Source organism: Myotis yumanensis, unplaced genomic scaffold (assembly GCF_028538775.1).
Source record: "Myotis yumanensis isolate MYYU_CA2020_CCGP unplaced genomic scaffold, mMyoYum1.0.hap1 SCAF_1, whole genome shotgun sequence".
In the NCBI taxonomy this organism is placed as follows: domain Eukaryota; kingdom Metazoa; phylum Chordata; class Mammalia; order Chiroptera; family Vespertilionidae; genus Myotis; species Myotis yumanensis.
The window spans coordinates 213899352-213916297 of record NW_027223752.1 but is presented as its reverse complement, the minus strand read 5'-3'; the positions used below and the strand labels follow the sequence as shown (position 1 = coordinate 213916297).

The following is a 16946-nucleotide window of genomic DNA, read 5'->3' as shown; positions in this document are numbered from 1 at the left end:
CTGAGTGTTATGACTGAGGTTTTTTTCCCCAGAGACTATAATTTGTAATGCTCGATACAAACAATATAATACTCTGCAGAGGACAAAGTTAGTTCATAAAACAGGTAACGAGTAGAGAATGCTCCACCGCCCCTCACCACCTCACACATGTAAAGAAGTCCCGCTCAGTCTTGGGTGATCGACCTCTGTGAAGGGCAAGGCTGCAGAGACTGGCAGTCAGGGGGCCAAAGGGACCCTCACGTCTGTCTGTCTGCCAGACCCAGTTCCCTGCTGCCTGGCAAGTCCCAGTGAATCACGGTTACATTTTAATTTTATAACAACACAAACAAAAACCTCGTCAGTCCATATCAGAACCGTAAGTCCATATCAGAACAGGTAAGCCTGACTCGCCACGGTCGACACCCTGGAGTTGTTTCCCTGGTTCTGGGAGACTAGATGCCCCAAGTAATTAAAGCAGCAAAGCAACCTCCGCGCTTCCCCCCCGCCCCCCCCCCCCCCCCCCCCCCCCCCGCAAATGTATGGCAGGACGTCATATCCTACCTTGGTGTTGAAGTCCAGGGCGTTCTGAGATGTTTTGTATAATTCAGGATACTTCAACATATTCTCTTTCCTGCATGATCTCTCAAATATGCCCAGCGTTAAGGGAGGCATTGCTGTAAACATCTGAAGTACACAAACGGGTCATTACCCCAAGCAGCCAAAGGCAGGTGAACCTTTATCTCAAAGTATTCAACGAAACAGGAAAAACCAAATGTTTCAGACTTACCACATTATAAAGACCTATACACCATCTCTCAAAGAGGATCTGTCCAGAAAAGCCATTAACAAAGGCAAACCAGATCTAGAAAGAAAACAAAACCCCGCAAATTAGGACCCACAGAAATAAGTGCATTGTGCAGAATCTGTTGTGTACTCAACCACTGCAAATAGCATAATATTTTCATGACTCTCTTGAAAATGGTGTTTCTTTGCTTTACTTTATAATTTGAAGGGATGTTTTCACAAGGGATCTGTTATTTAAGTCAAAGTTGGTTCCTCTTGTTGAAAAACATAAAACTTCACAATTTTGTATCAACAGGCAATCACAGATTTAAAAAAAAATTAAATGTAATATTTTCTAAAAGGCACTTCAAGGAATATATTTTATGCCACTACACTTTTAGAACTTTATTTCCCTTTTAAAATATCTCCTGATAGTTATGTAAAGATTATTGTTTTTATTATAAAAGAGCACATGTTTATTTAGAAGGTGAAAAAATTTCCTATAATAATATCATCACCATTTATTTTCTTCTGTGTTAATTGCATTCATATATTTCATTTATATACATTCATAAATTTACCTTGCAGGAGATCTACTGCATATAGATAGTATCATGTCCTGCTCCTCTCCCTCTTCTCCTCATGTAATATGCATTTTCTTAAGTTGTTACATATCCTTTAAAATGATGTTAATGGATATATAACCTCTAAGGGTGGCTATAACTATTATTTAGCATGCTTTCAGATTTATCTATCTGTATATACGAAAGCTTAAATGACTGAACGACCAGACGACCAGTAGCTATGATGCGCACTGACCACCAGGGGGCAGACGCTTAACACAGGAGCTTCCCCTGGTGGTCAGTGCGCTCCCACAGAGGGAGCACCGCTCAGCTGACTGACGGGTGTCAAACACCAGGCTCATGGCTGGCAAGTGCAGCTGTGGCAGCGTGAGCCTCTCCTGCCCCCACAACAAGGCTACCGAGCAGCAGATGCCGCAGGCGCAGCAGGGAGGGATGGTGCGGCGCCTGGTCTGAGCTCGGACTCCTCTCCGGCTGCCTGCCACTTTGCACACTACTACATCTCTCAGGGGATGTCAGACTGCCTGGCATATGAGGATTGGACTGAAACCGACAGTCCGACATCCCCCAAGGGGTCCCAGATTGTGCGAGAGTGCAGGCCAGACTGAAGAACCTCACCAGTGCATGAATCTGTGCACCGGGCCTCTAGTCCTATTTAATAAAGAGGGAATATGCTATTTGACCCTCACGCTGTTGCAGAGATGGAGGCACCCACAGCCAATAAGGAGGGAATATGCTAATTGACTGCCATGCCCTCAAAGATGGTGGTGCCCACAGTCACAAGATGGCAGCACCTGCCTCTGGAGTCCCCCAGTCCCTTCAGTCCCCCAGGGCTGGCCCGAGGTGCAGGCAAGCCTCAGATGTTGGCTGCCCAACCACCCAGGACCAGCCTGAGGCGCAGGCAAGCCTCGGATGGCGGCTGCCTGAGGTTCAGGTAACCAGGGCCAATCGAGGCTTGCGCTGCCAGCAGTGGCAGCAGCAGAGGTGCGATGGGGCATCACCTTCCCGCCCCTGAGGGCTCCTGGACTGTATAGGGGGCAGGCTGGGCTGAGGGACTCCCCCACTAGTGCATGAATTTTTATGCACCGGGCCTCTAGTTATATATAATTCTGAACTGAATGTTCTTACACAGAAGTCCCACATGTTTCTATTTCTTTAGAATAAACTCCTTTTTTTTGGTAAAAGGCAGCTTTATTGAAATATAATTGCTATACAAAAAACTGCATACATCTAATGCATTCAATTTGGTGAGTTTGAATATATGTACATCCATGAAACCATCACCACAATCAAGACAATAGACTAACACACCTCCAAAAATTTCCTGTACCTCTTTGCTTTTCTTTCTTTTTTTCCAGGATAAATTTTTATAAGTGGAATTAGTAGGTCAAACTATATACACTTTTAAAATAGTTTTTGATAATTACAGCCATCAGAATATGAAATCCGAATTTATATATTAAAATATTTTATAACTTAAATTTATGCTTTGATAAAATAAATCTTTAATTAACAGAGCTAATGTCCTTCCGTATTTTGCAATCCTCTTAAAAATAGAAACCTTAATTGTTGGCTATAAAATTAAGGGGCAATAGAGAAAAATTTTATCCAACATGTGTAAGACAAATAATAACTCAGAGTGATATTAGTAAATCAATAAGTCCTACGTTATTTAAAATGTAATTAGAATCATGTTGATCTGGAAGAGTGAAACGTCTGGCCCAGCAATGAGATGACATAAACACAAACACAAAAGCAAAACACAACAACAAAAAACCTGTTGAGAGGAAAGCAGGCTTGACATGCCCGGCAAACGAATTTTTGAATCGGAGGTGCTAGGACTTTGCTCCACTTCACGTTTCATTTAACATCATTATGGAAGCATGAACTGCTACAAATTCACCATTTATCAATATGTACCCAGGCCGACCCCCACAATGAACACTTTCTGTACCCATACTGATCTTTTTCCTGTTTATAGTGGGAAGGAGTAGAAAAACAAATGTTTGCTTCAGGAGATGAAAAAGAAAACAAAGTAGTAATAGCATGTGACAGATAAGTCCAAATTGTGTCAGGTTTGTACACACATTAACAACAACAACAAGAGCATAGAAATTGGAGTCAAATCTGAAAGTATTGATTGCTTTGCCACATGTATTTACAGAAAAAAAAATTGAACATCTGTCCTAAACAAGGAGCTGGAGCATTCATTTGTGCATGAAAACTTTAAAAAAACTTATTAGCATCTTCATGTGAACGAAAGTTTATTCCTTAGGGTGGTGCTGCTGACTTCACCTTTTTCTTTTATTTTTCAAGTGTTAAGTATACACAAATTGACAAGACAGACTTCAACGCTTGCTAGTGTGTTTTCATATTTGACCTCTGTGAGATGTGGATTATGTAAATACATATTAGTGATTCTCTGTGATCTACTGTGATATTACATACAAACAAGCTCTTTCAGGATTCCGAGGGTATGATGGAAATATAAGCGATTATTAAACCCAAACTTTCAACCATGGCCTCACTAGTCTATGAAGATGCAGTCTTTTTTGGTCCGAAGAAAGCCTAAGTGACATGCATACCAAATTTGTGTAATGGATATGAATCAGCTCAAAGGTTATGGTTATAAATGCACCTGCAATCATTATCACTGAATAATATAAGAAATGTATATGAATAAATTTATTGTGTGTGAGTAAACATTTGTAAATGTGACTAGTCTCCTAGTTTAGTTTCTTTGTACAGAACATGAGATGCTGATTCAAATGTTCTAGTATAAGCTTGGAATTTAAGAACCTCCCTTAATCTAGGAAGAGTTTTAAGTTCCAAATAATATGCAAATAAAACAACATGTCTGGATTCAAAGTTTATTTTTAAAATGCATGAATTTACTGCTTTATGACAGACATTTTTAAATGGATAGGTATGAATACATTTTTACCTTTTTATTTTTCCTACTGAAAGATGTAAAGAAGGTTTTAGAAATTCTCTCCCTGCATTTAAAAAAGTTAGTATTCTAATTCCTTTTTTTAAAAAGGAGAAATAACTAGATAAGAGAATAACCTTCCAACAGAGTTCCCCATATACCTTCACACAAATATTTGGGCATTCAAAGAGAAAGAGAAGTCTACCAGAAGGCTCATTTCAAGTTAGCGAGATTTGTAGTTAAAAGATACATTGGAAACATATCTCACATTATAGATACATAAAAGTCCCCCCTTTGACTCAACCCAAACCAGGTGCAGAAAGAAAACATCGGTTCTTCTGGGGAGGCATCTAAATTATTTAAAGCCACATCCCAGCACAACATGCAGGGAAAATATCACCTCACTGACTTGACTCAAAGCTTCTGGAAATTAGAAACACTATAGTGTTTTGGGATCTTACCAGAAAACCTGGATGCAACCCATGGTTTGAAAGAAAAGGTCTTGTCTTGGTAGGAAGGAGTCAGATGTCTCAAAGAAATTTTACAAAAATCTCTTTAGAAAAGAGCCAGTAATTTCAGTGAACACCTAGGCTGCTGCAAGTGGCCACCATCAGTAAGTGCTGTAGACCGCCACCTGCCAAATCTGTATTTATTTGTTTGGCTGAAGTTTATGGCAATGGAGAGGCTAGAGAGTGGCAATCCTGGCACTACAGCAATGGGAAAAGCAGTTTTTGCAGATAATCTACAAAACCCATAGAGCTCCAGACTATGCCTTCATTAGCAAAGAAACTCCAGACCTGCCTCTCCTGGTATTCGTTTCTAAGTTCCACGTCCCAGCAGAGGCGTGGCAGTTGAAGCCACACAGACCTTTTCCCCACAGAGCATTTTTGCATATTAAACAGCAGCTTACAAACAGTCAATGAGTCCTCTGCTCCCACGCCTGATCAGCACAAAAAACTGAAAGGAGAGAGTTGAGACTGGCAGTTGTCCTCACTAGAGACATTCAATGATGTGTTTTCTGTCTATTCATTCACAGTATTGACATGAGCCATTAACATCTGCAGAACTTGTTTTAGCTGGCAAAAGTCTGGTATCTGGGAATTGATTGAAAAGGTCAATTTGTTTCCAAGATAGTTGAATTATATTCAAAATACATTTCCACAAAGTGCTCAAAGAAAAATAACTTAAATGAGATTTCCAGTAAAGTTTAGGACTTACTTCCTTTTTTTTTTAAATTGAATTTATTGGGGTTACACTGGTTAGTAAAATTACATAAGTTTAAGGTATATAATTCTATAATGCACTGTATTGTGTAGTTCAACACCCCAAGCCAGGACTTACTTCCTGTTCGATATTGAAAGAATTTGGTCAGTGCTAAATATCTCATGAGGAGGCTTTAAATTAAAAGCCAAGTGAAATTTAGGGCTAATCAAACACAATTCATGTAACTCTGGATGAAACAGAAATTGCAGATTTAGTTTTCCATTTGAGTTTAATATATTTTATTTCTCCCTATTAGTACATAAGTTTTACCCACTTCACTGCTGATTGTCAAGTGATCTAAAAAAAATAAAAAAATTTTAAAGCAGATTTCTTGCTACCAATGGCTTTAAACTCCTAGTATCTTCAAAAATATATGTAAGTAAACTATGTAAATTGATATTATTCTGAATGAGAAAAATATAATTAGAAAAGTTAGTAACTATAGAAGATACTGGCAATCATAAATAATTACTTTAGAAAAAAAAAATCACAAATTTATATATACAATAACAATATAGTTTTTGGATCTCATACGTGATTTTGGAGGTGTGTTTTGCTTCAAAACACAGACTACTTTAGACCAAATCAGCAGAAGTTCACAGATTATCCTGTTTGTTTCCAAGTATTTGCTTATTTTACCAAATGGGCTGTAACCTAAGTATAGATTTTTAGTGACCAATAAAGAAAACTGCCTGCACACTTGAAAACCAAGTTTCAGTTTTAGCAGCTAACTTATAATAAGAACTATGTTAAGTCAACATTTTAATAAGAAGAAAAGCATTCTTACAAAGGCATAAAGAACAGCTGAACCAAATACACAGCAGTTCCCAGCTAACCTGCCAATAGGGTCAGTGTGAAATCTAGATTTCTGTTTTGTTGACAGTGTTACTTCTCTGGTGTAAAGCATGGGATATTATATATATATATATTCCCTCTGTCCCATAATAATAGTAGCAAGTGAATATTTAAACGGGAATTATTGGCAAATGCAGCTGTAAGTTATGTTGTAGCGCAAAATTGCAAAGCCTTCAATCAAAATCAATGTTTCATGACATCTGTCATTTGTTTTGACACATCTTTCAATTTTTAGGTTAATCTAATTATTACGAATTATAACTATTTTTCTAATTTCATCCGCTGATTGAAATCAATTGTTTTATTTCAGTTGAATTTCAACCCATTGTAAAAGTAAGATAAAAAAAGAGAGTTTTCAAGCAAAGATCGAGTTGCGATTGTCCAGTTCTTGATGCATCAAAAGAAAAAGGAAAAGTTGCAGAAAGGTGCAATTACGTTAGCTGCAAAACAATTTAAGTGCAACAGAATGACCATATCAAGAATTTGGAAACGTGCTTCCGAAAATAATTGTCAAGGATAATCTTATGCTAATGTTGATTCTTTGAAAAAACAAAATTGTGGAGGTAAATGCAAAGATTATGGAGAAAAACTTGAAAAACTTAGACATATTCGTCTTAGCAGAAGAGGCACCATATTAGCCTTTGATAATATTTCTCCCGAAATACTGGATAATACGTTTCTGTCACTTCAACAAGTTATGCTGGAAGCAATGAAGAACGATGGCTCCAATAATTTTAAGCTCACGCATATAGGGAAAGCAAAGCTTCGCAGCCAAGGAACCTACCTACAAGTTTAAAATGCAGTAACAAAATTATTGAAAAATCCAGAAACTATCTGAACACTCAAAAAAATTAGGAGTACTATTTTTAATTTATTGTTTAATTTAATCTAGTTTTTTGATAATAAATGCTGCGTTCTATATTTCTTTTCTTTTGCTACTATTATTATGGGACAAATTACATTCATCAACTGCTACTATTATTATGGGACAGAGGGAGTAAAATATATCATTATCGATTTCAGAGCAGAAGGGAGAAGGAGAGGGAGATAGAAACATCAATGATGAGAGAGAATCACTGATTGGCTGCCTCCTGCACGCTCCCCACTCGGGATCAAGACCACAACCTGGGCATGTGCCCTGATCAGGAATCAAACTGTGACCTCCAGGTTCATTGTTTGACACTCAATCACTGAGCCACACTGGTTGGGGTGTTAGGCTGTATATCTTCTGACAGCTGTGGAGGAACAGCCAGCAAGTTAGAGGTCAAAGTGGCATAAACAAACATCTGTAAGGAAGCTCTGGGCATATTTATGAGGGCGAAGGTGGGTCCCCTCACAGGAGGGGCAGATGGAGGGCTTTCTTAACGAGCTACGGAGAGCATATCTTCATGCTCTGCGAAGCTGCAAGAGGGGCAAGAAACTGATAACATTTAGATTGTGTTTTACAAATATAGCTTCTGAGGATAAAATGGCCATAGGTGAATGAAAGGTACATGATTTATCTATCACTTCCCAATTGACCGTTCAGTTTACTTATTCACGCACTGGTGCTTTGCTGTCCACTATGGTAGCCACTGATAGATCAACACCCGAATTTGAAGACTTAGTATAAAAAAAGAATGTAAAATATCACATTAAAAAATTTTAAGGTGATTATACGTTGAAATGGTAATACTGAATACACTGACTTAAATAAAATATCATTTAAAAGTTAATGTAGGCTTTAACTTTTACTTGTTGCTCATGTGGCTTCCAGAATTGCATGGGGGGCTGGCATTGTTATTTCTGTTGCCCAGCTCCTGGACGGAGGACAGGAAGAACAATGAACGAAGCCTGGGACCTGGCACCCAGTGGGTGCTGTGAAACTGTTTGTAGGACAACATACTACCCTTCAGAAGTGATATTCCTGACTCAGGTTAAGTTTTCATTTAAAAAATGATTTTACAGACTAAATGTTTGTGTTCCCCAGGACTCCCCCCAAAATGATGTTATATTTGATATATGAAAAGGAATTTGGAATTTCTTGCTGTCCAGACACAGGAACTAAATATTCTGATAGCCTTTAGACTCATTCCTCATTATCTAAACTCCTGCTACCAACCAAACTCAGAAACCAAAACAGATCTGGGTAGCAAGGGATACTTGTATATAAGTGTCTAAGTTTGGAACATAATAAGAACTATAGGATGACCAATATTAGCGAAACTGCCTACGTATCCTGCCTGCTTCTGCTTCTTTAACCACCACCCCCAGCAGAACTGCTATCCTCAGTTTTGTCTATCATTCCCTTCACTGTCTTTTAAAATACAGTTTCCATGTGTATATCCCTAAATAGTGTATTGTTTTCTCTTGTATGTTTTTGAGCTTCATAAAAAATTCTATAGTTTGTAGTCTTTTTAAAACTGAAAACATTATTTCATTAGCAATTCTAATCTAACATTTCTTACCAAAGCAATGTAACTTTTTTAGCCATAATTTAAACATGAATTATTCTCCAGGGCTGACAAACTTTTTGTTTTAACATGTTTAGAAGTTATACAAAGTAGGCAAATGGAATAATTAAAATGAGAACATGTCTTCATAAAGAAAATGTCTTTACATATCTATGCAAGTGACAAGGATTTAAAACTTAACCGGCGATTACCTCGATAATATAGAGGACTATATTCTTGTAGAAGCAGTACAAAATGCACTTGGAGACTCTGTTATAGTTCCAGGCACCGTGAACCATCAATAAATTCTTCAAATACTTGAACTAAAAATAAGAGTGGAAAAAAAAATTAGTATTTCCCTTTTCCTAGTGTCAGCTGACTGAGATGAAGGGTGTGACTGCAGAAATGATCTTTACCTGCGCGATGGAGTAATCCGAAGAATTAGCTGCCTGAAGGCCTTCATTCCCGCTTATACCCACGCCCACATGTGCCGTCTGGATCATGCTGACATCATTGGCTCCGTCACCAATTGCAAGTGTTATGACTTTGACTTGCTTCTTAACCATCTCAACGACTTCAGATTTTTGAAGGGGAGAAACCCTTAAATTAGAACAAACGATCAATTAGCTCTGTTTTCTGGAAAATAAAAAAGAATTTTAAAATGCCAATTGTCTTGAAGGATAAGAGCAAGTGAGTATGTAGTTCTAGGAAGAACCATTCCGGAAAAGTCTTAGGTTTGCAAATGTTTGGTTCTCTGTTAACCTGGTTGCCAACTCAAGGGAAAAAAGAAAACGAAAGTCTTGGAAGCAAATCTCTAGGAGATAAGCAGAAGCTATGACACCTTGTTAAGCACTAGTTTACCAGTTTACCAGGACTAGTTTATTTCTTTAACAAGTGTGCATTAACTTGTTAAAGAAATAACATTTGAGTTCAGAAATGCCATTACTTCCTAACAAATAACATCAGCATTTCTAAGTTTTCACTTGTGAACGAAAAAGGTCAGAAAGGCTGTTAAACTATAGTTCAAATACTTATTAAAACCTGTACTATTTCTGGAGAACAAAAGTTTTGAGCCACCGAAAGGTGAACTTAGACAATGTAATATACACTTAAAACAACTTAAAACTCTACTTAAGTTAACAGTAGGGCACTGGCTAATCTCTCGACCTGTTCTCAGACACCAGGGTGAATCAACCAAAGTAAATGCCAAGCACTTGGTTGCATAGCTCCTGTGCCTCAATTTTCTTCCAAAGCTACTGACGAATGGCCAAGGAGACTCAAGCAACCTGCATAACGGTGGGGTCAGGGGCAGAGAATGGCAGCACCCAACTAAAATCCTTTTTGATATTCACTACAGATCATCTTATTACAGACTTTTAAAAGCCACTTAAGAAATAAACCCCACAACAATTACAGCAGGGCTCAAAGACAGAATGGGTCAGTGTAATGAACTTAATATATTACGAATACTCTCATGGCGATTAAGAAGAAAGGAAAACTAAACAGTGAACTGGCTCAGTAAACAGTGAAGATTGTGATTCAATACTAACAACTATCACACAATGTTGGACAAGAAAAACAACTCACAGCTAAATTCTTTACCAAGGTTAAGTGCAGGAGGTGCCTCATAATATCTGCTGAAACATTTGGTAAATCATTTATTATTCCGTCTAAAAAGGAAGACTCAACATCTTGCACATTTTCCTGATTATTTCTTTAGGAAACATTCCTAGCAGTGGATCCTCGGCACCAACATGTACTTTCAGGAGGCCCACTGCCCTTCAGAAAGGCTTCATTCAGCCAGAGCCGCGCTGGGTTTTATTTCAAGTGTGAGAATCATTGCATCAGGCTGGGAGTTGCTTGCCGAGTGAACCTGTCTCCTCGTCTTTGTATTCCTAGTGTTGATCCCACATAGGTCCTCACTAAAAAGTTGCTATATGAAAGACTTATTTTTAACTCTTTCTTTAAATCTCCTTTCAGAGTCTAGCAATTGTACAAAACGACACAACAGTGAATACAAGGGAACGGATGAGTCTCAGGGCATTAATGAGCTTATGCATGTTAGTCCCCTTTGCTCTCTTTGAAGCAATTTTCATGTCATTTTCAAAGTTTATTTAAAAAAATATCTGATGATGCAGTCACAGACATTCCCCACATCACACCGCTGCTGTGACTGGCTGAGGCATCTGCTTCTATTATCAAGCGAAAAGCAGACAACTGGTTTGGAAGAAGATTCAAGAAACAGTGGAAGCCCTCGTAACTGAAGGGTATGAAATAGCAGTTGGTTGCTAAAGAAAGATGTCAAATTTAAGTGGGGATTCATAAAAAATAAAATATACTTACTTAAAACATTTAACTCAAAATAGAAATGTACAAACTTGTGATGCAGGGCAAAGAACCTCACTTGGCATCGGGGTCAGCCGCCTAAAATTCTGCATACTTTGGTTGCAGAAGCCTCCCTCACCAGGCACAATCCACGGTTGGTTTCATTAATGTGAAGACTAGAATGTAATGATGCCCTCCACCCGAGTTTATTATATGACCCACCCCAAATTCAACAGCAAAGTTTTTAGCAACTCAAAAAAGTCTCTGGAGAGCATTCTACCTGGTTTTCTTTGGACTAGATTGTTATTTCTAAGACTTACGAACTGTTTAATTAAAGGATGATCACTTTAAGAAGTAGCGTAGGAATAAAGATTAGGGACCAAGCACCCACTGATTAGAGGTAAACACCACGCACACCCATGGAAGCAAAGGCAGGGGTGCACTACACAGGGTCCTCCCAGCTCCGGCATGATGTGCTGTGGGCACCTGCCAGCTGTCTTAGGGAGGAAATGTGGTTTAAGGGATGGGAGGACTCAGGTTACTCACGCTATATTCAGTTTAAAAGATCTATGTTTTTAAAGCATCCATTTAAAAAATTGTTCCTTGCTACGAAGGGGTTACAAGATAGCAAAACAAACGACAAGACAATAAAAGTGAGTGTAGCACAAAGCTTTTGACAGATTACCAGTACTTGATAATTTCAGAGGATGTAGAAACTAGCTTGGGCTGCAAGAGGCTTCCTTGATGAGTTAGAATTTGACAAGGACAGCTCATGGCAAGTAAAAGCAGCAGCAGCACATATTAAAAATTATCCACAATATATTCCCTCCTACGGTTTTATTCCTACTTCATAAAAGGCCACCTATTTCACTCATTAGAGTTTATTTATTTTCTCGACTTTTGTACACTTGCGTCTACATGTGTACAATGTCCATAATAGCCTAGAATGGTGATTTTCAACATTTTTCATATTATGGCACCCATACAAGAATTAGTAAAAATTCTGCGGCACACCAAAAAAATATATCTTTTGCCTATCTGGCAAAAAAAAAAAAAGGGTAGAATTTAAATTCATTCACACCAATAGCTATTGTTGTGTTGGCTGCTATTTTTGGGGGTTGGGGGGCGGGAATCTAAGGCAAAAGAGGTCAGTGCCCCTGACTAAATAGTCAGGCACTGCATGTTTTAAAAATTCTTGTGGCACATCAGTTGAAAACTGGTGGTCTAGAACAACCTCGCCGCACAAGTTAATTCTTTCAAATGTCTATCAAAACCCACACATCCATGGTTGAACATATCTAAAACCTTAACTTTACCAATACCAATAGTGTCCCAATGTATAATCCAGAAACATCATAAAAGCACTGTGTTCTGCCCTAGATATATATATATATATATTTTTTTTACCACCTATGGGTCTGTATCAGGATTTAAATTATTCACAGTTCTCCTCTGCTGTTGCTCTTTATTCTTCAGGAGAAGTAAGAGCCTCGAAAGAAAAGGACTCCACAGTCAGTGTGTGCATAGGGTCCGGTGTTCTTCCCCGTGGCTCCACAAACAGAGGGTGGTCCTGTGCGATACGCCCTAGCAGTGCACTGAGTGCAATATGCTTTTCAGATATTATTTTGGCTGTAGTTTCTGCACATGTTATTCATTACTTTCCTTACTGGCTATGTAGTAATTCTCACAGCCCTGTGAACATGAGATCGTGGTAGTGGAAATTTTTTTTTACCATTTAAGCTAGAAAGTATATAGAGTGGCTCAAATTATATTTTGCACTCTTTTCATAGGATTAGCTAAATGAGTCACTTTAAAAAAAATATGTTTTTATTGATTTAGAGGAAGAGGAAGGGAGAGGGAGAGAAAGATAGAAACATTGATGTGAGAGAGACACATCGATAGGCTGCCTCCAGCAGGCCCCCTGCTGGGGACCGAGCCCAAAACCCGGGCATGTGCCCTGACAGGGAATCAAACCAGTGACCTCTTGATGGGTGAGATGAGGCTCAATCCACTGAGCAACACTGGCTGGGCAATGAGTCACCTTTTTGAATAAAATATGTATAAAGATGAAATGTGCAGGTATACACATAGACACATAATAAAGAATATTTTAAGGGACTTTCTACAGGTAGACAAAAGGGGTACAATAATGTAGCTTACTGTATTGTGTTTTAGTTTAATAATCTTAAAATACCTTATGCAGCAAAAATTATGCTGGTAATACAATATGATCTCAAAAACTTATACTGTAAACTTAAAAGTTACTATAAAGTTGCCTTCAGAAAGTGAATCGAGAAAAAAAATAGAACATGTAGGAATACAGAGTAACGTGTGGTATCCTGAAGGGCTTTATACAGCGCCCGCCCGGTGCTGACAGAGCCCTGCATTCACTAAGCTGGAGGGCGGCTCCTGGGACTCTTTAGGGATCAGGATCATTAGTGCCGGGAGCTGCTGTACTTCCCTTTGCAACACACTTCCTAAGATTTCTCCTTGGGAGTATCAGCCTTTCCCCCATGGAGCCATGTTCTGCTGACTAATAAAGAAATTACAAAAAGAGAGGAAAACCTAAGAGAAAAACTTATGAGATCTTACTTGGTTCCTTTTTGAATTATAATTTGCTAGGCTCTTAAAAAGTTTTAAGTAGAGGAAAAATTAAAATCTGGCAAAAAGCAAGGTCTGTGTTACATGCACCGAAAATTACACAATTGTCATAACACTTCCGGAAACTCACCGTCAGTTTGTTAGTGGAATGAAAACAGCCAGTTATAAAGCGAATCCTAAAAATGATACTTAGCATGCAGCACATAATGAAACATTCAACCACTTCTAGGCAAGAGAACTGTGTTATTCAAATGACTGGAGTGTGGGCGCTTCCCGCACCTCCAAAGGCAGTATCTGTGGGTATACTGTGCAGCGGGCCTTATAATATAGGGATTGAGTCTACAGAAACAAAATACAGCGACGAAAAAAGGAAAGTAACTTTAAAAAAGATTTCCCTTTACAATGCATTTTAAATGCAAAACTCCTCTCTCATGGAATTTCAATTGTTATAGGTAAACTACTACTGTTTTCAGGTTATATGGTTCAGAGAATATTTTACTAGTGACTAATCATATTGACAGTGTATGTCTGAATATGCATGTATGTGTGTGTGCACTTGCGCACAGGCACCCACCCCAATAGCTAAATGGCAAAGAGACCTTACCTTAAAAAAGGTACTAAACACACACATACACACACACACACACACACAAAATCACACAATCTCCTGGTCCGGCCAGTGTGGCTTGATGGTTGAGTGTCAACCTATGAGCCAGGAGGTCACGATTTCATTCCCCATCAGGGCACATGCTTGGGTTGCAGGCTCCATCCCCGGTGTGGAGCATGCAGGAGGTAGCCAATCAATGATTCTCTGTTATCATTGATGTTTCTATCTCTCCCTCTCCCTTCCTCTCTTTCTAAGAATAATTAAAAACATATTTAAAAATATGTTGGAAAGATATGGGTAGAAGCAATTGGAAAATAAGTCATACAAAAATGTAATTGAAGCAATTAGAAGATAAGTCATACAAAAATGTAACTGCTAAAAGAAAGAAACCAGTAGTACACTGAATAGTAAATATGACAGTGCTTGAAAGTGCAATTCAATTAAATAAACTGTCCCAAAAGATAGCAGGAAATTAAAGAAAATATTGTAAGAAAAATGCAAAGAAACTAAGGAATACAGGTGGGTACATATATATAATGGAACTCCAAGAAGAGAATAAAAAGGGACAGAATGAAAAAGAATGATTAATAATTTTCCAGAATTAAAGAAAGACATGTCCTTAGATTCAAAGGTCTCATACAGTGCCAAAAAGAAATTCAAGAAAAAGGTACTTACCCCTAGATGTATTATGCTTAAATTAAGAAAATGGTTAAACATTAAGAAAAAATTCTAAAAGCTTCTAGAGAGAAAACAAAGATTACTTACAAAGAAACAAAGATCTGACACTGGATGTACACACAAAATTACTTCAGTATCTTTGGGAGGTGGGGTAGGGAAAGACAGACATACTAACATAAATAATAAGCACAAATATGGTTATCAAAAACTTAGAAATAACCACATATAGATTAGATACAGATTGTAAATCAGCAGCAGAAATCTGATTTAGACAGTGGAAAGGAGAGGGAGGAAAAAACAACAAAAAGCATAATAAATGGAAAACACAAAATAAGACAGGAGAAACAAGGCCTAATATAGCAATAATTACAATAAATATACATGGGTGAAATTCATTGATTGAAAGACAGATTCTTAGGTTGAATTAAAACAAAAAAATCCAGCAAAATGGTGTCTAAAACAGACATATTTATAATAATAGCTAATATAAGAGAACACTTATTTGATCACTATGTTTTAAGTTCTTTATTTGTTTTAACTCATTCAATTCCCAGAAGAACCCTATGTGAGATGGGTTATTATTATTGCCATTTTACAAACGAGGACACTGTGGAACAGAAAGATTAAATCACTTAGGGTAAAACAGCAGGTAAGTGGTAAAGTCAGGGTTCAACTCTAAGCAGTGTGGATTTAGAGGCAGTATATTATACAGAAGGATTGAATATAAGGGTTTAGGGGAAAAAAGACAAGGCCCACATGAAACAAAGGAATGCCAAGTTAGCCATTTTAATACTAGATAAAATAGAATTTAGGACACAGGAAAGGCCTAATACTCAGAGACAAATCTTTATGTTATGATAGTGTTCCTCTTGCCAGAACTATTCAAGTAGGCCATATAAAAAATGTGATCGCATTTCTAAGAGTAACATAATTTTTAATAATGGCTGCCAATGCACTGAATATATATATTAACCCATTCATTACTCACAACCCTATGATAACAATGATTTTTACCTTTATTTCAAAGATGAAGAAGTTAAGCAACATGCTTCTCAGCTAATAAGAGGTGAAGCCTGTGCTTAGATTCTGGAAAGTCTGGTCTCAGAGCCTGAGTGCTAGAGCACATGGCATCACCAGCAGAAGGAATGGGGGCATCGTGTCTACTAGTAAGTGGCACTGGGAGAATTTGCTCACCATGTAGAAATGAAAAACACTTGATCTCTTCTCCTTCATAAGACATACAAAAAGAAACCTCGTACGAATTAGAGACCTATATGGAAAACAGAAAGCTGCGCAGTTAACAGAAGAAAAAGCAGGAGAATAACTTTGTGAGTGGGAAGTTCTCACTATCCAAAAAGCACAAGTCATCAAGGGAAAGATTAATGAAATTTGACTACCTCAAGGTCAATGACTTTTGTTCAAGGAAGAACAGCATGGGCAGAATTAAGAAGGCAGCCAGACTAGAAGATTTTTGCCATGTCTATAATCAACAAAGAATCAATATCCAGAACACACAAGGAATTCTTGCATATAAGCAGAAAAATAAGTTAGGAAACCCAACATGAAGTTCAGTATCCTTATCCCTCTTCAGTGTGCTACCTTTCTTCATAGCAACTGTTACCATTGACTTTATATAAATCTGTCTTATCTATATAAAAAGCCAGTGGCCATAACGCCGTTAACGACCAAATGACCAGTCACCAGGAGGTGCATTGATGGGTCTTGCAGCGCGGCGGGTCTGGGGTCCCGTGGTGGAGTGGCGGGTCTGGGTCTCGCGCTGGGTCTCTAGTATGTAATAAATTAATTGTTAACATACAGCAATGGCTGCCTTTTGAATGTACATGTATTTGTTTTTATTTAAAAATAGGTATAATGTGAAGGCGGGAACTATTTTTTCCTGTTGTTCACTGCTC

At 38.1% G+C, this 16946-nt stretch overlaps 1 protein-coding gene across 7 annotated transcripts in view; it reads right to left on the bottom strand.

Annotated features, from left to right (window-relative positions):
• The window catches only part of ATP8A1 (ATPase phospholipid transporting 8A1), a 205900-nt gene that overhangs the window by 39250 nt on the left and 149704 nt on the right, over window positions 1–16946 (bottom strand). For all 7 annotated transcript variants that reach the window (XM_070397382.1, XM_070397375.1, XM_070397348.1 and 4 more), the window contains 4 exons: window positions 9239–9422; window positions 9035–9145; window positions 767–841; window positions 541–663 (listed from right to left, as the gene is read on the bottom strand). In XM_070397382.1, coding sequence (XP_070253483.1) covers window positions 541–663; window positions 767–841; window positions 9035–9145; window positions 9239–9422 — 493 coding nt within the window. The remainder of the gene's footprint in view (window positions 1–540; window positions 664–766; window positions 842–9034; window positions 9146–9238; window positions 9423–16946) is intronic.